The 19975-nt window shown below is 48.5% G+C and overlaps 3 protein-coding genes across 4 annotated transcripts in view; 2 read left to right on the forward strand and 1 right to left on the reverse strand.

Annotated features, from left to right (window-relative positions):
* Positions 1 to 1035, forward strand: part of LOC8023672 (general transcription and DNA repair factor IIH helicase subunit XPD) — a 28593-nt gene extending 27558 nt beyond the window's left edge. The window contains 1 exon segment of the mRNA XM_040207687.1: positions 886 to 1035. Within this exon segment, the coding sequence (XP_040063621.1) occupies positions 886 to 978 (93 nt within the window). The 3' untranslated portion in view covers positions 979 to 1035.
* A 1215-nt stretch (positions 1036 to 2250) lies between these two features.
* Positions 2251 to 19185, reverse strand: LOC8023674 (beclin 1-associated autophagy-related key regulator). Of its 2 annotated transcripts, none has more exons than XM_029974232.4 (10): positions 18382 to 19185; positions 17879 to 17941; positions 17637 to 17679; positions 16974 to 17055; positions 15115 to 15352; positions 13562 to 13743; positions 10003 to 10156; positions 8210 to 8386; positions 5460 to 5646; positions 2251 to 3926 (listed from the first exon to the last, which is right to left on the reverse strand). In XM_029974232.4, the coding sequence occupies exons 1-10, from the start codon at positions 18588 to 18590 to the stop codon at positions 3834 to 3836; spliced, it is 1428 nt and encodes a 475-aa protein (XP_029830092.2). In that variant the 5' UTR covers positions 18591 to 19185; the 3' UTR covers positions 2251 to 3833. The 2 variants fall into 2 exon arrangements, with proteins under 2 accessions (XP_029830092.2, XP_029830093.2); XM_029974233.2 differs by having other exon boundaries at positions 13562 to 13737; positions 18382 to 18638.
* Positions 19186 to 19254: 69 nt separating this feature from the next.
* Positions 19255 to 19921, forward strand: LOC8023675 (INO80 complex subunit C). The gene has a single exon (XM_002402417.5). The coding sequence runs from the start codon at positions 19255 to 19257 to the stop codon at positions 19693 to 19695; it is 441 nt and encodes a 146-aa protein (XP_002402461.2). The 3' UTR covers positions 19696 to 19921.
* Positions 19922 to 19975: the final 54 nt, after the last annotated feature.

A 19975-nucleotide genomic window follows, 5' to 3' on the forward strand; every position in this document is an offset into this window, starting at 1 on the left:
TGAATAATTTTGTATCGCACATTTAGCACAGCAGTTTTTTTATTTAGTTATGAGGAGTAGCATGGCGATCCTAAGGGAAGTTTGCATTTCGCAGCAATTTTTCATTTCAAAATTTATATTTGAGTGGTACAGTACAGCTATTAATGCACATTTTATTCAGTCCCTAAAGTTACTATTAGATTGCATATTTCCTAAATACCTACCTTTCTAGAGAGCTGAGTAGTCAAGGCTAGAAGCACTAAATAAGCTATCCATCACACCAACGACACTTTAGCCATCTTGGTGCTTAAAATCATTGTTGCCAGCTATCCCCTTTACCTCAAATCGCAGATACGTTTTTCTGTCCCCCAGAAATGTTAAAAGTCAGCAACATGATCAGTGAAATGATGTCACCCGAACTTCCTTTCACCGTACCCAAAACTTGGAAAGTCTTATTCTCTAATCCTGTCCTATTGCCAGCTGTGCTTGCCCTGCAATAGGCAACAAAATGGCGCCACCCATGGGCAAGTCGGGGTCGGTACTCTTTAAGTCTAGCCTAATGCCACGAAGTAAGCCACACTTCAGAGTAACGACACTTACCCATCTTGGTGCATAAAATCATGGTTGCCAGTTATCCGAGGCTTTATTTGAAATCACGGGAAACACTTTTCCGTCCTCCACAAATGTTTAAACAGTTTGCGACGGAGCAAAGCATATTACATGATCTTCCTAACTCCGAATCTAATGCTGAGGAAGTCACACTTCTGAATCATGACAGTCGGCAGTTGCGTCTGCTCTGCACTGAGCACCAAGATGGCGACGCCCGCAACAATATCGGGGAAGAGAGTGCAGATACTCCGTACGTAGCTTATTTAGTGGCTTTAGTTAAGCCTATTTCTCGTGCAGGAGGACCAGCTGGGACTCTCGCTGCTGACGGCTGAACAGCTGGAGTCCCAAGACACCAAGAAGAAGCTGGAGAGTCGGATACAGCTGTATTAACCGGCCAACCCCCCTTCGACGTGTAAATAATACCCTGTACATAAAATGCATCGATCGACTGCGTCGCCTCCAGTGCGTCTTCCCGTGTTGGTACAAATAGACCCTTTTCAAAATTCCATCAAGCAACATTGGCGGTCACCATTGCTTGCTCACGAAGCGCATGATTGGATCAGAGTCCTCGCCAACGCTGACGCAGCCCTCGTGTCCGGTACATGCTCGGAGTACCTCTGTCAGCAAGCCATGGCGGACAGGTGTTGGCTAGGACTTTTAAGGGTCTGTTGTTGCAGTCCGGAAAGCATGCAAACCGCCTCAGGTAAACCGCTGAGTAGGGTGCCCGAATTGCGACCCCGACTGGCATCTTTAGACGTCCAATTAAAATAAGGACACCGAGATGACGCAACCATAAAAAGCGATTTCATTAAATGTTTTGTGGGAGGCATCTTCGGCTTGTGTACTTACTGAAGATGCCTCCTGCATAAGAGGCATCTCGTTTAATGAAATAGTTTTTTATGTTACGTCAAGTCAGTGTCCCTATTTTAATTACGTCTCTCGGGTTTCGGAGTACCTATATTTGCATCTTTACAGGTGTGGTTAAAGTGAGCGTGTTGTAATTATGAATACTTGAAATAAAAATATTGAAAATGAGGACTAGCACAGATAACCACATTCTTTCAGTTAGCAACGACGGGCGTTTATTTTAGGGCGTGAAAAATTGGCGCGAAAATAAACATTCATTGTTGCTAACTAAAGGAGTGTGGTTGTCTGCGAGCGTCCTCGTTTTTATTCTTTCATTTAAAGCATTAATTTTTACAGCATCGTTGATTTTCACACTCCACTCTGCCTGTCGACGTCACAATCGGTGAACATTCCAAAATATTGCTACCGCGTCCAACAGTCTTTTCACATTATACAAAAACTGTGCAGATACGTTTGAGAGATACATATGCACGAAGCAAACATGCAAGGCGCGTCCGCAGATTAATTCTATCGTGTCCGCAGAAAACAGTGCCTTTTCTACGATGTATTTGCAGTGCAACTGCGGCTCTACGCGTGGCGCGTTGGGACACTGCGATGGTACTCAATGCCCGTTCGTCTGCTCTGCGGTCGCCTCTACAGCCATCAAGATTGCGTAGCTCCATAGGGTTTGTCGGCAACTCCTGCAATGCATCTTCCTGCAGTTTTGTAAATGCTTTGGTGCACAGGTGACAAAACGCGGCAGTCGGGGACGGGTTCTTGACACCGTGTCGCCGAGGAAAGCGAGTGACACGCACCTGACCTTGATCAAACTTTATTGGGGCACACGCTATTGCACACCCTCGACGCATCTCCTGAAGAAACCACGGTCGATTCGACATCCTAGCAACGCCATGCATTGGAATGGGACAAAAAAAACAATACTGCAGCTGGCGCGACATCTGCAGCCACAATATCCGAGGGGTCACTGGAACTGCGGCCGGTGGGCATGCACCTTTTCCAAAAACGGTGGGATCTTGGATGCAAAATGCTTTTTCTCCACAAAAAGCTTTGCTGGACCTCGAAGAAAAACGCAAATACTGCGAGGTAAAGAACACGACTTCCAAGGGCTCAAGCGTACGGTTTGCCTCGTGCTACAAACGCTAGTGGGCAATAGTGGATTCACACACCGTAATCGCAGACAGAATGAGAACGCGGGAGAGAGTTTCGGCGGAGGCCGGGCATTCGAAAGACGCACCCCGACGTTTTCACTCTGTCAGTTACTACAACGCGAGCTAGAAGACGCCACAAATTGGCACTGTCCAACCAGGACCGTGAAGCTAGTGGTCCGCAAAATCTTTTCCTGCATTTTATAAAACTTCCTTAGATAGAAAGTGACGTATGTGATGATCGTTCTATGTGGGTGGCTGTCCAATGTCCAAAGAAAGGGTGCTAGACGCTGAAAGCATAAGAACTATGTACACTTTATACAGCACATTCGTCGTCCCTGACCTCGGCCAACGGCACACTGCAATGTTGAAGCAGCACTCGCTTTTCCACTACAATCAATCTCTGAAAGCACGCACTATAGGGTCAATTATCTTGGCAAGACGTCGGACGTAATCGGGCAAAAGACGGCCAAGAAACTGTGTTTATGTACATATCACATTCGAGCTTCGTGGATCGAAGCCGAAAGCAGACGCGACTGCAACCGGCTTCGGCTTCGGGGTCGACTTTCAACTAACTTTCGAGTTCACTGTGGTCTGCCAACAACAATACCGAGCCTCCAATCAAACGTCTGTATAGAAGAGGTATACAATTGTGTTTGACTTCAAGTTGAGTAGAACCATGCACACATTTGTTACGTCACTAGCTACCAAATTCAACTCGGGCGCTTGTGCGACACAAAGTCTGGTGCACTTGTACCTTTCGACGCAAATAGATGCGTAATTATTGCTAGTCAGCTTCATCTAAGTTTCAAATTAAAAATCGGAAAAATGTAAAAACGAGAACTTCCGCAGCACTGCATTAAATAGAGAGAAGACAAAAATTAGGTAAGAATCGGTGTTTCAAAAAACTCTTTGCACTCATTTTCATTCCAACCCCCAATAGAGACCTAGTACTACCTATTTTATTGAACGTCCTAGGCTCAACAAATTCGTCACAGACACACGACGCATTCCCTCATTCGTACCACATCAAAGACTACAGAACACTGCCGTTTGATCGCTAGTTTCTGAGCAACGTGTTTCAAAGCAAAGTGTGTGGCCTACGTCGTGAAGAAACGCCCCAGAGTTCTTGCTCCACAGGAACCAAAATCGGTGGCGAATTCGCCACGAGCCCGCAAGATTGCACACAGCCGACTGCATACAAACTGCCCATGGCGCTATCGGCCGGGACGATCACTTGGGGCGCCAGAAGTTTGTTGCCAGCGCCACCGCCGAAGAGAACAGGCTTGCTGCGGGAGGACTCTGTTGCGGGCCCTGCTGGTGGGACTGCAATTTGAGCAGAAACACAACGAATCGGTCGTCGTAATGACAGTGTCTGACCGACATGCACATGACCTGTGAGGGGACTCTGAAACTAGGAACTCGATCTTGTCGTTTTTAATCCTTTTGAGGCTTTCATTTTCAAAACTCTAGCTCATGGGATCTTTCACTGCCTTCCCAATTACTCCTAGAGGTTGTTTGACCTGTTTTCAGTCACTGACGGGACATGAAGCGTCTCTTTCGGACGCCTAACCTTGAGTATGCGCTCGTTGCCTTCCCTCGGGCTGTGCGAGCACGCTCGAAGTTCAAGAGATGCAGAAGTGTTACTGAAGGTAAGAAGCTAGTGCTCAGCAGGAAAACTGAAACACTTCCCCGAAGTTCTTCTCCCGTCGGTGACCAACTTCTCTCGACTGACCTCACCCCTGGCAAACTAGTTTCTGGTCTGGGCACAGAAAGCTGAGCCACGCATAGACACATAATCATAAGATGGACATTCTGACTTTTCTCTCTAGTGCGTGTATTAGTAATTCTATTGCACAACGGCTGCATTGCGAGGCTGTCGAAAAGGGAAAGGGGAGGGTGTTTCTCCGATCACGCTCAAAGTGCATGAGGGCTCCTCAAGATCAATATGTTTAGCAACTCCTGCCCCTTGCAGATGAGGTTTGGGTCTCGAGACATTTCGTAAACAGTGAATTCCACAGCGAAAGCAACAGAGATCAGACAGTGACACCGAATTTTCGCCCCATTTGCATTGTCGGCAGAGCGAGTGTGCAATGTGCCTTCGTTCAAAACAGCAGCCCGGAACCGGATCAACGCTATGCTTTGTTTTGCAACGAGCCGTGTCGGAGCAAACACGTTTGCCTCTGACGCCGCTTGCGTGCCGCTAGCTCATTCCAAGGAGAACAGAGGATGCCACCCGCCCATTCTGTTAACGGCAAGGTGACACCGATTCAGACCAACAATGTGACCCATCTGTCGTTTCTCCGAGGCACTGCTCATGGAGTGACTCTAAACCCTGCCATCTTCTGCAAGGGGCTACTGCAGAGGGGGCAGACTGCACAAACAAGTGCAAGCTAAGTTCGACACACAGTTATGGCACATAAAACGTGTCTTCGGCCGGTGTGCTTGGCGTGCTATTCGGCTCATGCATCGAATGTGGTACCGAACCGGCAGCAAAATATGTCTTTGAAGCCGGCACGTTGTGCAGTCGGATACCGCAATCCTGGCAGCTGGTCGTGGAGGTTCAAAGAAAAACAACGAGCAAACGCTTGTGTCGCCATTGTTGTGGCATCTCGACTGCTGGCTGCTGAAGCATCAGTGAACCGTCAGTCTGAAAGCAACCTACCAACAGAACAGGCATCTGCTACATTCACCTCCCCCACCAAGCTACTGCCAGGAGTACGCCAGGTAACAATGTGACGCTTCATCGACGTCACCGAGCGGAAATCAAGAACCACCTTTTAGGACGCAGCAAAAAGACCGGTTGGAGACGCATTCCAAACACCGTCGTGCGGCTAGTCGACACGCGGGTGCACCTACCATGGCGGTGGAGTGGACGCCCCGGGAGGGAAGGTCGCTAGGCGGAGGCGGTAGCGAGGCGATGCTCTCCCACTCGTCCCCGACGCAGTCGTCATCCGAGTCGCTGTCTGTTGAGAGGGCCAGGTCCTGGGAGAGGCCCTCCTCCAGTGACAAGGACAGCTCGGGGCTCATCTCAAACGCCTCCGCCCTGTGGGGGAGGGGACTTCGCTGTAGGACCTCGGCCCCCGACTCTCTTAGGTATCGCGAGGCACACGCGTACTGGACTGCAAGGCAGCCAGAAGTCAAAGTCAAACTTGGGGCATCTGGCACGTCCCACCAAAGGACTGAGGATTCATTTGGACTACCTGGGGATCCTTTCACGTGAAACCGGAATAGGACTGTGAGACTCCAGGCCACCATGGTAAAGACAGCCGGAACAAGCTTTCGGCATGTCTCGTACATTTTGAAAGGAACATAGGCCATCTCGGCTACCCCTTCTCAATCCTTAATAATTTAGCCTGTTTCTTCTACCATTCCTTACCCACACTCGGCTAGCTTTCCAGTAATTATGACACCCAACGCACTACTATTTGTTTCATGTTGGGTTCGTTGTTGTTTTTTTTGCCTTTTCTCTACAAGAGTGTGTATAAAAACTTTCAGCCTTTTCATTCTGGTGAAGATGGAAGACCAGCGAAGCTGTACTATGGTGGGATTGAGTATTTATAAAAACTGTTTAGCTGGCGTGGCGTCCTGTCGTCGCCAGGCCTCGCACTTGTGCTTGGCTTCTGTGGCACGATCATCGTCCATGGCGTTGGCCACGGGCGATATAGCAAATGGTCTATAGGTTTTGGGAGGTTGTTCCAGTCAGTAATAGCCAATTGTAAGGGAGAAAATTTGAATAGGTTAGCCCTAAGTGTAGTCAGTTAAATTTTGAGTGGATGGTCGGTGCGGGAGAACATGTGGGCAGTATTCATCTTTTTTTTTTTTTTTTAAGTAAAATTATAATACATTTTGTGTAGGTGGGTAACACATACTTTTCTCCTGTGCTTTAATAGAGGGAGGTTTAATTCAGCTTCTATGGTGGTAGCACTTGTGGGCTGGAAATTGTGGAGAATGAAACATGTAGCCCGGTTCCGTACAGCTTCCAGTTTTTCTTCTAGATACGACTGATGGGGGACCCAGACAATGGATGCATACTCGAGTTGAGGACGGATGAGAGATTTATATGCAATGAGTTTTGTTTCTTGTGTGGCCTTAAAGAGACGGCACTTTGAAAATCCCGAACTTCTGCTTGCTTTCGCAGATGTATATAGTTTCTATGAGGCTCCCATAACAAGTTATGGTTAAAGCTGATGCCCAGATACTTGTAGGATGTTACAGCTTTAATTGGTATGAACATCTGAGTAAAGTTTTTGTTTCTGTAGTGAAGTGAAGAAATTTCGTTTTGTCGGCATTGATCTCCACTTGCCATTCTCGACACTGTGCTTGAATATGTGACAAGTCATTTTGCAAAAGGGTACAATCAGTTACACTCATTTTTTTTTTCTATAAATCACGCAGTCGTCCGCATATAATCTAATAGTGGAATTCAGAATATCTGACAGGTCATTTATGTATATTAAAAACAACAATCGACATAGCACGGTTCCCTGCGGTACTCTTGATATAACTTCTTGTAATCGGCTTTCCGAGATAAGTCATATCATCGCGATAATAGATGTAACAGTTTGAAGAACTGAACCAACACAAACAGCGATGTTCGTAAAATTGTTTGCCGAACGCTGGAACGACGGCAAATTCAAGCTAGCACAAAATGCCGTGCCTTCGATCTTCACCCACAAATCGAAGCCACAGAGGGCTCCCCTTCCCCGAGGCACCGAGAAAAGGGTATATTGTACGCGTAGTATTTAAAAACCAATCCACCTCTACTGTACGGACTTGCTGCTAGCTAGCTGGCCATGAAATCCTCTCGTCATATTACTACATCATGTTTCCAATGTACGCATACAATACCGCATTGCTTGTCCCGCATTCACTATACGCTGGCTTAATTCTGCGCACGTGACTTGATTAGCGAGTCTTTGAGCACATGGAACGAAAGTTAGCACCGCAGAAGCCAGGGATCCTGGGCTCCATCCCCACCCCTCCCCGTTTTGATCTGGATGAGCATTGTACCGGCACATTTTCGTGTATCACTAATGCGTGATTCACATCACAGACTCCAGGCTAGCAGTCAACTGCACTGGCTAACGGGGAAACTGGAGAAACTCCACGAAAAGTTGGCGGCAGGACCGCAAAACTGTACTCGCAGCAGAGCTCACCGTGTCGTCTGCTACCGTAAGGTGATTTGGGCTCAAAACAAGACTTGTTCGCTCGCTCAGACCATAACAAATGATGCAAATGCTTTTTGAGTGCTTACCTATGATATTAAAAACAGATTTCACACGATAAAAGACTTAGATATCACAAAACCCCCGTTTTCCTCCATACCCAATAGGTCCACCATGCAAGAGTTGAAACCTTTATGGCTTTCGTCGCTAGTCGTCAAGTGGGAACGCCATATGGCATTACAGTGGCGCTATATTTACCGACAACACACTACAACTCACTGGCAGCACATTGGCAACTGACTGACAACACTGGCAACTCAAAGGGAACCCACCGGCAACATACTGACAACACTCCGGAAACTCCCAGGCTACACACCGACAACCCACTGGCAACATGCCAGCCTCTCTTGGCAACACACCTGGAATACGCCGGGAACTCACCTCCCGAGGTCCGCCATGTCAGGGTTGAGCAGAAGCAGCAGGTTGCGCAGGGTGGCCTTGGGGCGGAGCTGCGAGGGGTCCACCCCCTGGGAGGCACACAGGTGGACCACGTTGCCGTTCAGCTGGGCCACCCGGTGCCGGAACACCTCTTCACCCAGCTCACCACCCCCAAATTCACTGGGAAAGGGGGAGAAAGATGAGGATGAGCCGACATACACGCAATTGTGTCACAGCTAAAGCCCCTCGATGAAATTTACGCTTTGCGTTTCTTACAAGTACTGCCAATCATTGTTGTCGGAATGCACAAAACACGTGTTACAAGTGAGTGCTCTGCCACCATGTGCTTCCAAGGGCAGCACGAGGCATGGGCCTTGTATGTTTGTGCATTTGACGCTACTTGCAAGACAAACAGATCGAGGGGTTTAGTCAACGACCCAATGAGAAGGGGCATTGAGTTGGTGAAGCTGTTCCTCCGGGCACACTTTTTTGCTGCTTCCGTACAACATTCTCACAAACATCCGTGGTGCTAACAAAGGCACGGGCGCTAGTGCCTTTGGCAAGTGCCTTTTATGAGAGAGGGCTCATACAAACAAAGCATTCGGCAGAATTAGGATATTGCACCTGAGCCTCTGTCTGCACAGTGTCTTTTGGCATAGTGCCTTCTATGTTTGTAGTCCTTTATTCTATTGCCCAGTTTTTCTTCTTTCTCTTTAATATATTTCAGTAATGAGTCAGCTTGTGTTTGTCCTCTGTTCATTTGTTTTGTTATGTCCCTTTGATGACTCGTTTTCATCAATAGAGATAAATTAAATAAACAAAACAATAAAAAATTAAAAAAGTAAAAAAGACATTAGAGGCTGGCAACGAAACTTGGCTTCTGGAATAAGTCGACGTGGTAATGTTAACTTGTTTCTTTCTTGATTTAAAGGAGCTGCGCAACAGTTTCAGTGCTTTGCTTAAATAATTTGAGAGTTGGTGTCTCGACCTTTCTGAAGTAAAGAACAAAAAATTGCTTTTGCCTGCATTTCCTAGTTTTTTCTTTTAAAAATGGACAAAGATTGAGGTTTTCGGCACCTCTCAACTCCTTCGACATCTTCCAAGTCACGTGCGCTGTGACGTCAATGGGGGTCCGGTGAAGCGTCTCTTTAGAGCCATCAGTGAGCGGCGAGAACTCATCCGCTCGCAACCGCGTGACCACGTGCTGGCGGGCGCAGCGCAAACAATATGGTGAAAGGTCGAAAGTCTCATCCAAGTCCGGCCATACTTGTCCGGCTCTGTCCCTCTCCCCCTCCGGCTTCTGGCGGCTGTTCATGATAGCAGATAGAGCTGACGGTTTTGTGGACCTAGGATAGAAGGCGCCACTAAAACTCCGCATAATAAAAGTTTTGTCGATGATACCAGGTTTTGACGCATTTATATTTATGTTGGAACGACAAGATTTATAGAAAAGTTACCTTTTATCGAGCAGGTATTTGCAAAACTTGCTATTTTTCTACAAGAATCCCATTGATGTCACGCCGCGTGTTTCTCATGGCCGCCGCTCGCGGCTGCAGGTCGGGGAATATTCTAATTTTTGCCTCGCGATTACGCGGCGGAATCACAACATTTCGAAGGAAGGAGGTGTGTTTTCTGTCCTTTCTTGACAAGATTAACAATGTCAAAAGTAGAAGGTGCCAATTCTTTCAACGTTAAAACCGTTGCACAGCTCCTTTAACTCGGGAGAGTTAGGTCACTGTGATCTGGCGTTACACTCATAGCAATACACCTGGAGACAAGAGACAAATGGCACCAACCTGTAGCAGAGGTTGTGCGGCAGCCGCACGTCCAGGTAGAAGGCGAGTACCGAGACCAGCTGCGCGGTGAAAAGCAGCCCCGCCGCCAGGGTGTAGCCCACGTTGCGGGGGTCCTCCATGGACGGCGACACCGCACTCTCCTGGTGCTCAGCAACTGGGTGCGTCAAAACACCGGCACACTTGCAACGCACGCCGACTGCACCATCCGTGTCCAAAGGCCCATCCACACCCGCGTTTACTTATGACCGAACCCTTGCAATCTCTCACAAGAGAACATACTAGCATGTTGGTGCCAATTTTCCACACAATTCTTATATTTGCCCTCAAGTTCTTCGTGGCATTGACGACCTTTATTTGTATTCACCAGCTTCGACTAACTAGCGCTACTTTGGAGCACGCCTAAGTAGTTGCGAGCTAAACGATGAGTCAGTGACAAAAGAGCGAAGTAAGTGGCTGACTATCTAGTCAGGACTAATAAGTTTAAACGACGAAAAAGATAAGCCGTGTGCAGGGGCTCCGGAAGCGGGGGGGCAGGGTGGGCTTGAGCCCCTCCTGTCCTCAGGACCAAGCTGCCGAGCCCCCCCACCCCCTCCCTCTTTTTTTTTTTTTTTTTTTAGTTTGTGTGTTTGCAGATTATCTGGTATGGGCCTTCGGCCTATCTGCTGTACCTCCGCCTCTCCTGAGCCGAAACAAATGAAATTACTCTTTATGCATGCTGACCTACCGCCCTCCTCACCTCCGCCAAGCACAAAAAGCACCGGGGCGACGGAGAGGCTTGCTTGAAAAGTCAAAACCAGAAGAAAATGACAGGCAGGACTCATGAGCCTGATTGACAACCAGTTTAGAGCGAGCAAAGAGGAGACAGCGAAATGAATGGATTCCGACAAGACGACGTCGGCGAGCGTTTGTCTGCTTCCCCCGTGTGGAAGCAAGAAGCCCAGAAGATGCATGGTGCTTCCATACCTCGGCAAACCTCACTCATGAGGGCCCTCACTCACCCTCACTCATTCTCATCTTCACAGGTGAGGTGAGGGTGAGTGAGTTTCTGAACCAGGAAAATTCATGAGTTTGAGGATGAGTGAGGGCCGTGAGGGCTGTGAGGGCTGTGAGGGCGGTGAGGGCGGTGAGGGCCGTGAGGGCGGTGAGGGCCGTGAGGGTGGTGAGGGCCATGAGGGCCGTGAGGGCGGTGAGGGCGGTGAGGGGTATGAGGGCCATAAGTGCGTGAGGGGTGTGAGGGCGGTGAGTGGCGTGAGGGCCGTGAGGGCCATGAGGGCGGTGAGTACATGAGGTGGTGTGAGGGCCATGAGCGGGTGAGGGCGGTGAGTGCGTGAGGCCCCCTTCAGATCGAGCATCTTTCTCAGCAATTTTGGTGGTAATGGCGGGTTGTTCTCTAGCTTTCCCTAGATCGACACGAATTGCTGAGACCGGGTCCGGCTCGAAATAAGCAAGCAACTCGGAGTCATTCGAATGCGTTTGAAGCGGCGGCATCCAATCAGGGACGCAAAAATTTCACGTGATACCTCGTGCCGGTGATGATGACACCGAAAGACTTGGTGCTGGTTTGAAATCGATCGTTTTTTTTTTAAATAAACTGTTTCAGAAAGGTGCATTAGTATTCTTAACGAGATTTAAATGCATAAAAACACGTTTATAACGCGTAATTGCGTCTAAATAGTGCAAGAAAAATAAAATTTTATGATGACGATGGCAAATTGCAGCAATTGGTTGCTGCGTGTGATCGCGGGCGGCTCGTGTTGCTGGTGTTGCGACGTAAAGTTTCTGGGCGAAATTGCCCCATCTGAAGCTGGCCTGAGTGGCGTGATGGCGATCAGTGCGTGAGGGGCGTGAGGGGTGTGAGGGCCGCGAGGGCGGTGAGGCGCGTGAGGGCGGTGAGTGGCGTGAGGGCGGTCAGTGGCGTGAGGGCGGTGAGTGGCGTGAAGGCGGTGAGTGGCGTGAGGGCGGTGAGGGCCGTGAGGGCGGTGAGGGCCGTGAGGGCGGTGAGGGCGGTGAGTGGCGTGAGGGCTATGAGTGCGTGAGGGCCGTGAGGGCGGTAAGGGCGGTGAGGGCTGTGAGGGCGGTGAGGGCCGTGAGGGCGGTGAGTGGCGTGAGGGCCATGAGTGAGTGAGGGGCGTGAGGGCCGTGAGGGCAGTGAGGGCCGTGAGGGCCGTGAGGGGCGTAAGGGGCGTGAGGGCGGTGAGTGCGTGAGGGCCGTGAGGTTCAGTGAGGGTGAGTGAAGGGCTGAAGGTGAGTGTGACTGTGAGGGTGAGGGTGAGTGAGGGGCTGAAGGTGAGTGTAGCTGTGAGGGTGAGGGTGAGTGAGGGGCTTAGGTGAGTGTGGCCGTGAGGGTGAGTGAGGGCGACCTAAAATGCCGACCTCTGGGTGCTTGCTTCTGGCCCGCGGACAAAACAGGCAGGCGGTACTACCGCGGCGTTTAAAGGCCATCATTAGGAGAAGGAGGGGGGCTGGTGAGCTTGAGTGGGGATTCGGGAGTGCTTAGAAAAGGCGAAAGTCTACGAGCTCCCAAATTTGACAAGGCGCCTTCGATGGCGAAAGCTTTGCGCGCATGCGGCGTCGTGCCCGCAGGGTGGAGAGGCATGACACATGAGGCGACACATGTTTACAAACTCAGGACAACACAACACGAAGTCTGAAACACAGCTCTTATCCTTCAGTACCTTCCTTTTGTGATGCCCCCCAACTTGCATTGACGCCAGGAGTCCGAAGCGATCACGGTCGATGTACTTGATCCTGAGGTACATACCAATGTATGCAACCTCTGCTTCCAGTTGAGACATCCGATGGCCCAACTTGCTGTGTTTGAGACTCCGTGTTGTGTTGTCCTTTTTTCCCCCGAGTCTCGGGGTTTTGTCTAAAACTTTTAACACTTGTTTGTCTACGTCTGCGTTAATACATCATGCTTCCCCGAGAATCCCCAAATGAAGGAAGGTTTTCATTTTTAGACATAGCCAATTTGGCATAGGCACAGCTGCGGTTGACATGTAACAGTTGGTATAGGAAAGAAAAAATAAAGAACACATGGTGCGGCTGATTGGTTATCCAATCATTGTATGAGTTGTCAGTGCAAGCTTCTTACTGTTATTTTACTGGACCATTGTTTTAATTTGTTTTCCATGGATATATGCGTGAATATGCGAACGCGGTGCATTAATACGTTTTCATTCAAATGTGGCAATTAATGTCAACCTGAAACCAACCTAACCTTGAGGATTTCGGAGATGTCGAGCCCCCCCTCTAAAGAAAGACTTCCGGAGCCTCTGGCCGTGTGTGCGCGTAATCAAATACCATTGTGCAAATCGGGACATGATTGCCTAAAATGAATATTTAAGCATCAATTAGGAAAAAGAAAATGTTGTAAGGAGAGCCTGAGGGCTATCCAATAGCTAGTGCCAGTGCGGCGATCTGTCCCTTCGTCATAAGCAGTTACATGACAGCACAATGCAGTAGAGCAGACTCGAATGCAAATGTGTGAGCCAGCCTTTGAGGAATTTTTTAAAGAAGAAGGAGTCTAGTGTAGCATGCAGGAAACGATAGACCCTACCCCAGGCAGAGTACTGGGAGTAGTCCCCGTGGGCCGGCAACCTTGGCTCGACCACAGAGTAGGTGGTGTCGTGTGGCGGTGCCACAAGCGTCACCCAGCGGCCGCGCACGTATGTCGTCCGCTGCGCCTCCTCCAGCTCTGTCCAGACGTCGTCCTCCTGAACGCCGCCGCTCGTGCTGCAACTGAGCGATTCCGCCTCTCAGATCGACCGGCAAACTCTGTTTAACGCAGGACGTGTTATAGCGCTGGGCTTGTCGAGAGAAGCGACACACTACGCTGGACCGCCGCTGTGTGGTCTTCGATGATAAATTCGGGATCCACTTCAATTGTGACAACACGTGACATCACAAACAAAGTGGATCCCGGATTGATCGCCGAAGACGGTGAGGCGGCGGGGCACACCCGGTGCATCTGCAGAACTCCCACGAGGCAGACTAATGTCGAACGCTGCAAGTCCTGCCAAGAACGCAAGCAGCAGCAGAGGTACGAGGGTGAGCCTCAACTGAGCCTGTTATGTCTTGCTGCGTCTGTGCAACCGTGCGCAGCACGTGCCAACCTTGGCCGCAACACTATCCGCGCAATTTGAGTATATGAAAAACAAGCATGACACGCTCGAATATCTTCGAGGAGTCGTCGACCGGGTCACGCTAACGGTCACCCAAAGGCAAGCCCCAGACTAGTTTGTACCTTTCAGGCTCGCGAAACAAGCTGATGAACCGCCGCACGTGGCTCACGAAATTACTGGCGAAATCGCGAAAGGAATCGTCAAATGATTATCTAACTTTGGCCGACCTGTGCTCGAAATTGAAACTTTGCGTTTATACAAAGTGAAGTAAAAACCAGTTTGCGTTTAAACATGCTAGCCTCCACAAAAAGCGTATTTACAGCTCCTAAATGGCAAGACCATAGCACTGAATTTTTTACGTTGATTAAAGGAGGCCAACAGAAGTCGCAGATGAGAGGCAGCATTTGGCTGGAGCTTGTGGTGAAATAACTAGCACAAGGGTTCACAGGCTTTCCAATCTCAAGCAGCAGTGATCTCTTCGCTGATATCCAAGAAACACCTTCCGGTCTTGGCACTAATGTATCAAGGCAGCACAGGAGCCTACGGACTTTGAAAGCAATACAGTATTTTCCGGTGTATAAGACACTTTTTTTCAAAAATTTTCAGCGGTGCGTCTTATATACTAATTTTTACTTAGAAACTTGCAAAAAGTGGGGGGGTGCATCTTACACAACGATGCGTCTCATATTACTGATTTTTACCTGGAAACTTACGGAAAGTGCGGGTGCGTCTTATACACTGGAAAATACGGCGATCGTAACACTGGTGAGCAGTTGGTACATAGTTATGCACCCGTAGATGGTTTATGTCTGCTAAAATAGTACCCACTTTAAATGGTAAAACACTTCACTTAAGGGCCAGGGACAGCTGAGGACATTTGGGAGCTCGGGAATTCCTAGGTTTCTGGTAACCCAGCCTGAGAACCAATGATCTATGGTAACCGTCTCCTTTTAATCCTGTCAACGATGTAAAAGTTGCTCATGCCCACCTGGGAGGCGGGGAGTGTTCTTTGATGGGGAAGATGTAGCGGGTGAGATCATTCAGGCTGGCACGCACCACCTCCTTGGCGCCGCGGCGGCACACCGCCAGCTCCTGGCGCTTGCGCTGCGAGTCAGAGCGCAGCCGGTCCACGTGCTTGCGCGCCACCCGCAGCTGCCCCGACAGGGCCTCCACGCTGCTCCGCACCGCCTGCTTCTCGCGTTGGAGCTCCTCCACCGCCGACACAGCTGCGGGCAACGTTTTCCCAGTCTTTTTTTAATTTTTTTTTTTTTTTTAATTTTGGTGATTGATATATACCAGGTAACTAGGCTTCCTTCCTGTAGATGGGGTTGTAGTGCAGGTGCATAAAACAAATTGTGAGATCCCTTGTACCAGAAAGGCAGTATTCAGGTTATCATTAAGAACCAACAGTAAACTTTCGACAACAAATGTAACAAGATTCGCCGAGCTTGGCAGAGTATCACGATACAAGCGATGCATCGCAAATGCCTTTCACTACTAAAATAGAAATACATCATAGAGATAGTCGAAACTATCATTAAATACTATCTTGATACATTTGCATCACAATACTGCCCAGCCTTGCAAAAAAAAAAATGTGAGAGAAAATTGTTTATTGTGAAGCGTGTCCTTTCGTGATATTATTCACTGTAGATTGTCCTCACCAACATCACCATTCTTAGTCCCTGTTTTATATCTGTGTAATTTCATATGTTAAACTTCATGTGCAATCTATGTATATTGTGCCTAGTGTCCTCCTGTGTTGTATCCATTGGATATTGTCAGCATCAGTTCTACCATTCCCATTAGTTTTCTGCCCTGTTGGAACATGCCAAAGTTCCTATGCACTTTGATTTATGCCTGGCGAATTTTCGTCGTTCCCATTATTGCGTAATATGACATCGTTTTTAGCTAAATACTAGATTTAAAAATCATGTTGATGTATTCACTCACTTTACATTGTTCTTTTTTGTTTTAATAGTTACTCAAACTTTTAATTTTGCATTCAACAATTGCTTATGATTATTTCTTTTTTGTTTTTCCTCCTTTATATCTATTTATTTCTCTTCTGATCATCGAGACAGAGACAGATCCCTGATCCGGTTCCTTAGCAAAAAAGTTTGGAAACTCCGGTTTAAAAAAAGCAGAAGATGCTTTATAATCAAAGCCCTTTCATTCAGAAATTTGTGTGTCCATGCTTCCGTGCACACCCCATAGCAAGTGATGCCTTGTGGGACCGCGGTGTCACAAATGAGACTGAGTCACATAGGGCATAACTAATATGATTCTGAAGGTAAACGTGGCTGGGCTGCCATCTTTCCTAGGAGGTGTTCACATGCCGTCATCAGCCCAAGCTGTGGCCAGGCCAACCTACCGTCTGCCATAAACAACAGTTTGAATACAGAGTGCAAGTTTGTGTGCTTCTTGCACAGGGGTTGCGATGATGTGAGAATGCAGAGCTCTTCTAGGCTGATTAAAAAAAAAATTGTGGGTAGACCTCAAGGCATCCAGCATTGAGGTCTACCCACTATCCATTCAATCGAAGCCAATGAGAGGTCGGCGCTCTTCTGACGTCACCGCAACTACTGTACAAGAAGCAGGCAGCTTGGTCTCCGCATGAAGTGAAATAAATCTAGCAAATGCTCGCCGACAGCGCATGCTTAACTGCAGAACACGCAGCTGTGGCTGCCTTTGAATACTTTCCAACGAAGCCCAAAGGCTTTCAAGGGCTAGCCTAAATTCAAGGATTTCGAAAGTCTGTTGCTTCTGAGAATGCTGAATTGACAAGATCTGCTTAAAGACCGAGCAGTCTTTGTGCAGTAACCCAAAGTTGAGTTCCACGGCTACCTTTGGCCTTTTGTTCCTGTGCCTCAACAAGGGCATGACGCAGCAGGCTGATGCGTTCCCGGCCATCTTTGATGGCTTGCCGCTGAAAGGAAGCATGCACATATGAAGCCTTGGGCTCCACAAACAACTAAGCAAAGACCGGAACATGGAAACACCAACCTCTCTATGATGCACACCTTCTAACCGAGCTATGAAAATTCTCTCTGTGCATAATAGAACTAGCTGAATGATCCCGATTTGAATGAAATTTATGTGAAAATTGGTGCAGGTTAAGCATAACATTTCTTTTGATAGAGTTTTAGTTTTAACATGCAACAGTAAGAAGTTTTTGTATACCTCTTCATATTTTTGAATGCGACTATGTCTCTATATGCTCAACACTAACACTGCAGCAAGGAGAAATTTATACCTCAAAAATATTATTCGGTGCCAATACTTTATATTTTTATTTCAAAATACTATCAATTCTCTTGGGGGATTATTACAGGCAAAGGTAGATCAAAACATGACTTTCGAGGTGTGCAAAAACCGATTTGAAGCCAACACAACCTGCCATATAGCAGTTGTGATGTCTTTTGGCATTGCTTTCTAATTGAGCTCATTGTTGTAGTTTATGTTGTCAAGATGTGCGTCCAAATTGGAACATTTTTTTAGATGCCTCACCCTTGAGCTTCTCTTGCACTGTTTTTCTGTCTTTTCCTTGATCCTGGAACAAAGGTGACAAGATTCCACGGTCCAGAAATTGTGAACGAACCACCTACACACTGGTTAAAGTTAAACATTTCTAAAGCCCAAGACGGAAGCTACGAAGAGGGTAAAAAACGTAGCCTCCGTCTTGGGTTTTAGAAATGTTTAATAAATTATTTGCCGTCAATTTCATTTTTAATAATTAGTAGTGTTCACACCTTTCCTCTAGAGCCGCTTTGAGCCGATCGAGCTGAATCAGACGGAGTTTCTTCTCCGCAAACCTGAAACAAAAACAAAACAAAAAACGCGTCATCAGAGGCGCAAGGTCGACACAGCATTGCATAAGAATCGAAATCAGTTCCCCCACGGGAGCTGTCAAGGGCGACCAACACTCTTTTTGTTTCTCCATCTCCGATATCAACGAGCCCCCGACGCGACCCCAACCCCGAATTGTCGTGGTGCCCGCGAAAGATAAAGAGAGATCGCGGAGCGATGTAGCGCACACCTCCGCGACAACGAAAACAGCTGCGCGATCTCGGCAAAGGCGCGATAAACGAATTCCACGTATGTCAACAAAGAGGCTGCGGCGGTGGCTGCTGCGACACAGCGGGCGACCGCTCGTTGGAGCGCACGTCACAACGATCGCGTGCAAACTTGCATATTTAATCGAGTCACGAGCGGCGAAAAAGTCGGGCAGTGGTGGTTGGTGAGAAAAATTCACCTCTCGGGACACTTGTCCCTGGAGCTGGTGAAGTCGCCGTTCCGCACGCAGTCGTGGCAGAAAAAAGTCCGGTTGAGGTGCGAGCAGACGGGGCAGCGTTCCAGGCTCACGCTGCTGCGTCCGTTGCTTGACTCGAGTGAAGAGGAGATGTGGAAATCCGTAGGTGCTCCGTTACTTTCATCGCTGCTAGTGCTCCCATAAGCGGCCATCAATGTGCATCTTTCGTGTTGATCCTTTGCTTACCGGATGTTAGGTGGGTAAGGTCATGGACGGAGGTGACGTCATAATAAACTCACTATATGATTTGTCTAGACGTTCCCATCCAGTGACAACGGTGACCACCCCGTAATTAAGATTTTGCTTTCCTGTCTTTGATCATCCAAGAACAGTGGTTCTTTGGTTGATGGTACTTTGTTCTTAAATAAAAAAAACAATTATGCGCTGCTTTTTTTTTTATTGTCATCCTTAAGGGGTCTGTAACGTTGAGGGGTCCTAGTTTCTAGGTGGCGCGAATAACCACCAAACTAAAAAATATTTTGGTGTTTATTTATCTATAGTTACTTATATCTCCATCATGGCGGCGCCCAGCTCACCTGTGCCGCGTACAATGGCCGCGTACGATCCATCGCTCGTCGGATGCTGCTTGCTGGCTTGCTGTCAGTCACTGACAGTGCTCTCAGTATCTTTGCTTTTGTTGTGTAGTCGGCGGTATCAATCGTGAACTGGCCTAAAGCATTAGACGTAATAGCACAGTGTTCTGGTAATAATATCGTCAGGCACATTGGTGATTAAATCGTTGCTTGGTGACGCGACAAGTCGATAAGACCGACAAGACTTTTCCCGAGTCCGTTTGCGAAATCCGTCGTTACCAGGATGGGTAAGAAGCGGCCCAAGCCCGGGAGCGGCGGCGGTGCCGAGCCCACCGGCGACAAGAAGGCGCCCCTTGACGTCGAAGAAGGTCCGTCCTCCGTCAACGACTCCGACCGCCTGTACATATTCAAGGACCCCGCGTACCTGTCGAGGTCCGGCGGGAATGGCAAGAAGCCCCGCGTGTGGAAAAGCCTCAAGCAGGTGATCTCTGCCGAGCGCCTGATGCCGGGATCGTCAGCGAGCTACGCGGCACTCGAAGCGCCGCTGTCCTTGAAGCCCAGCAAAAAGTACTCGGACACGAGCGGGCTGCCGGCAAGGTACACGGACCCGGCGACCAAACTGCGCTACGCCAATGTGGACGAGTACGCCAGGATCAGGCTCCTGACACCGGACCAGGTTAACGGGTACCTTATACTGCGCAAGGCCAGCCTGCCGGTCACCTAGGTCGTCCGATTGTGATCTGGTTGGTACACGTAGCAGAGCGTGTACCATCCAGATGTGTGAAGTGTGATCTGGATGTTTCGAACTTCCTCCAGGGAGATTCTCTCGCGGTGTTGTAGACGTGCGTGTTCATCTAGCTTCAGTGGAACAGAGCATCTGTGCAGCTCGGATTGTGTCGGACTTGCCAGAAGAGTTGACGCGGTACACATATTAAAACTGTTTTCCTTGTCGCCGTAGCATGCTGACTGATTTCATAGCTTTCTAGTGTTTTTAGGCTGTTTTT

This window comes from Ixodes scapularis, unplaced genomic scaffold, assembly GCF_016920785.2.
Source record: "Ixodes scapularis isolate PalLabHiFi unplaced genomic scaffold, ASM1692078v2 PGA_scaffold10__122_contigs__length_95168666, whole genome shotgun sequence".
Lineage (NCBI taxonomy): Eukaryota > Metazoa > Arthropoda > Arachnida > Ixodida > Ixodidae > Ixodes > Ixodes scapularis.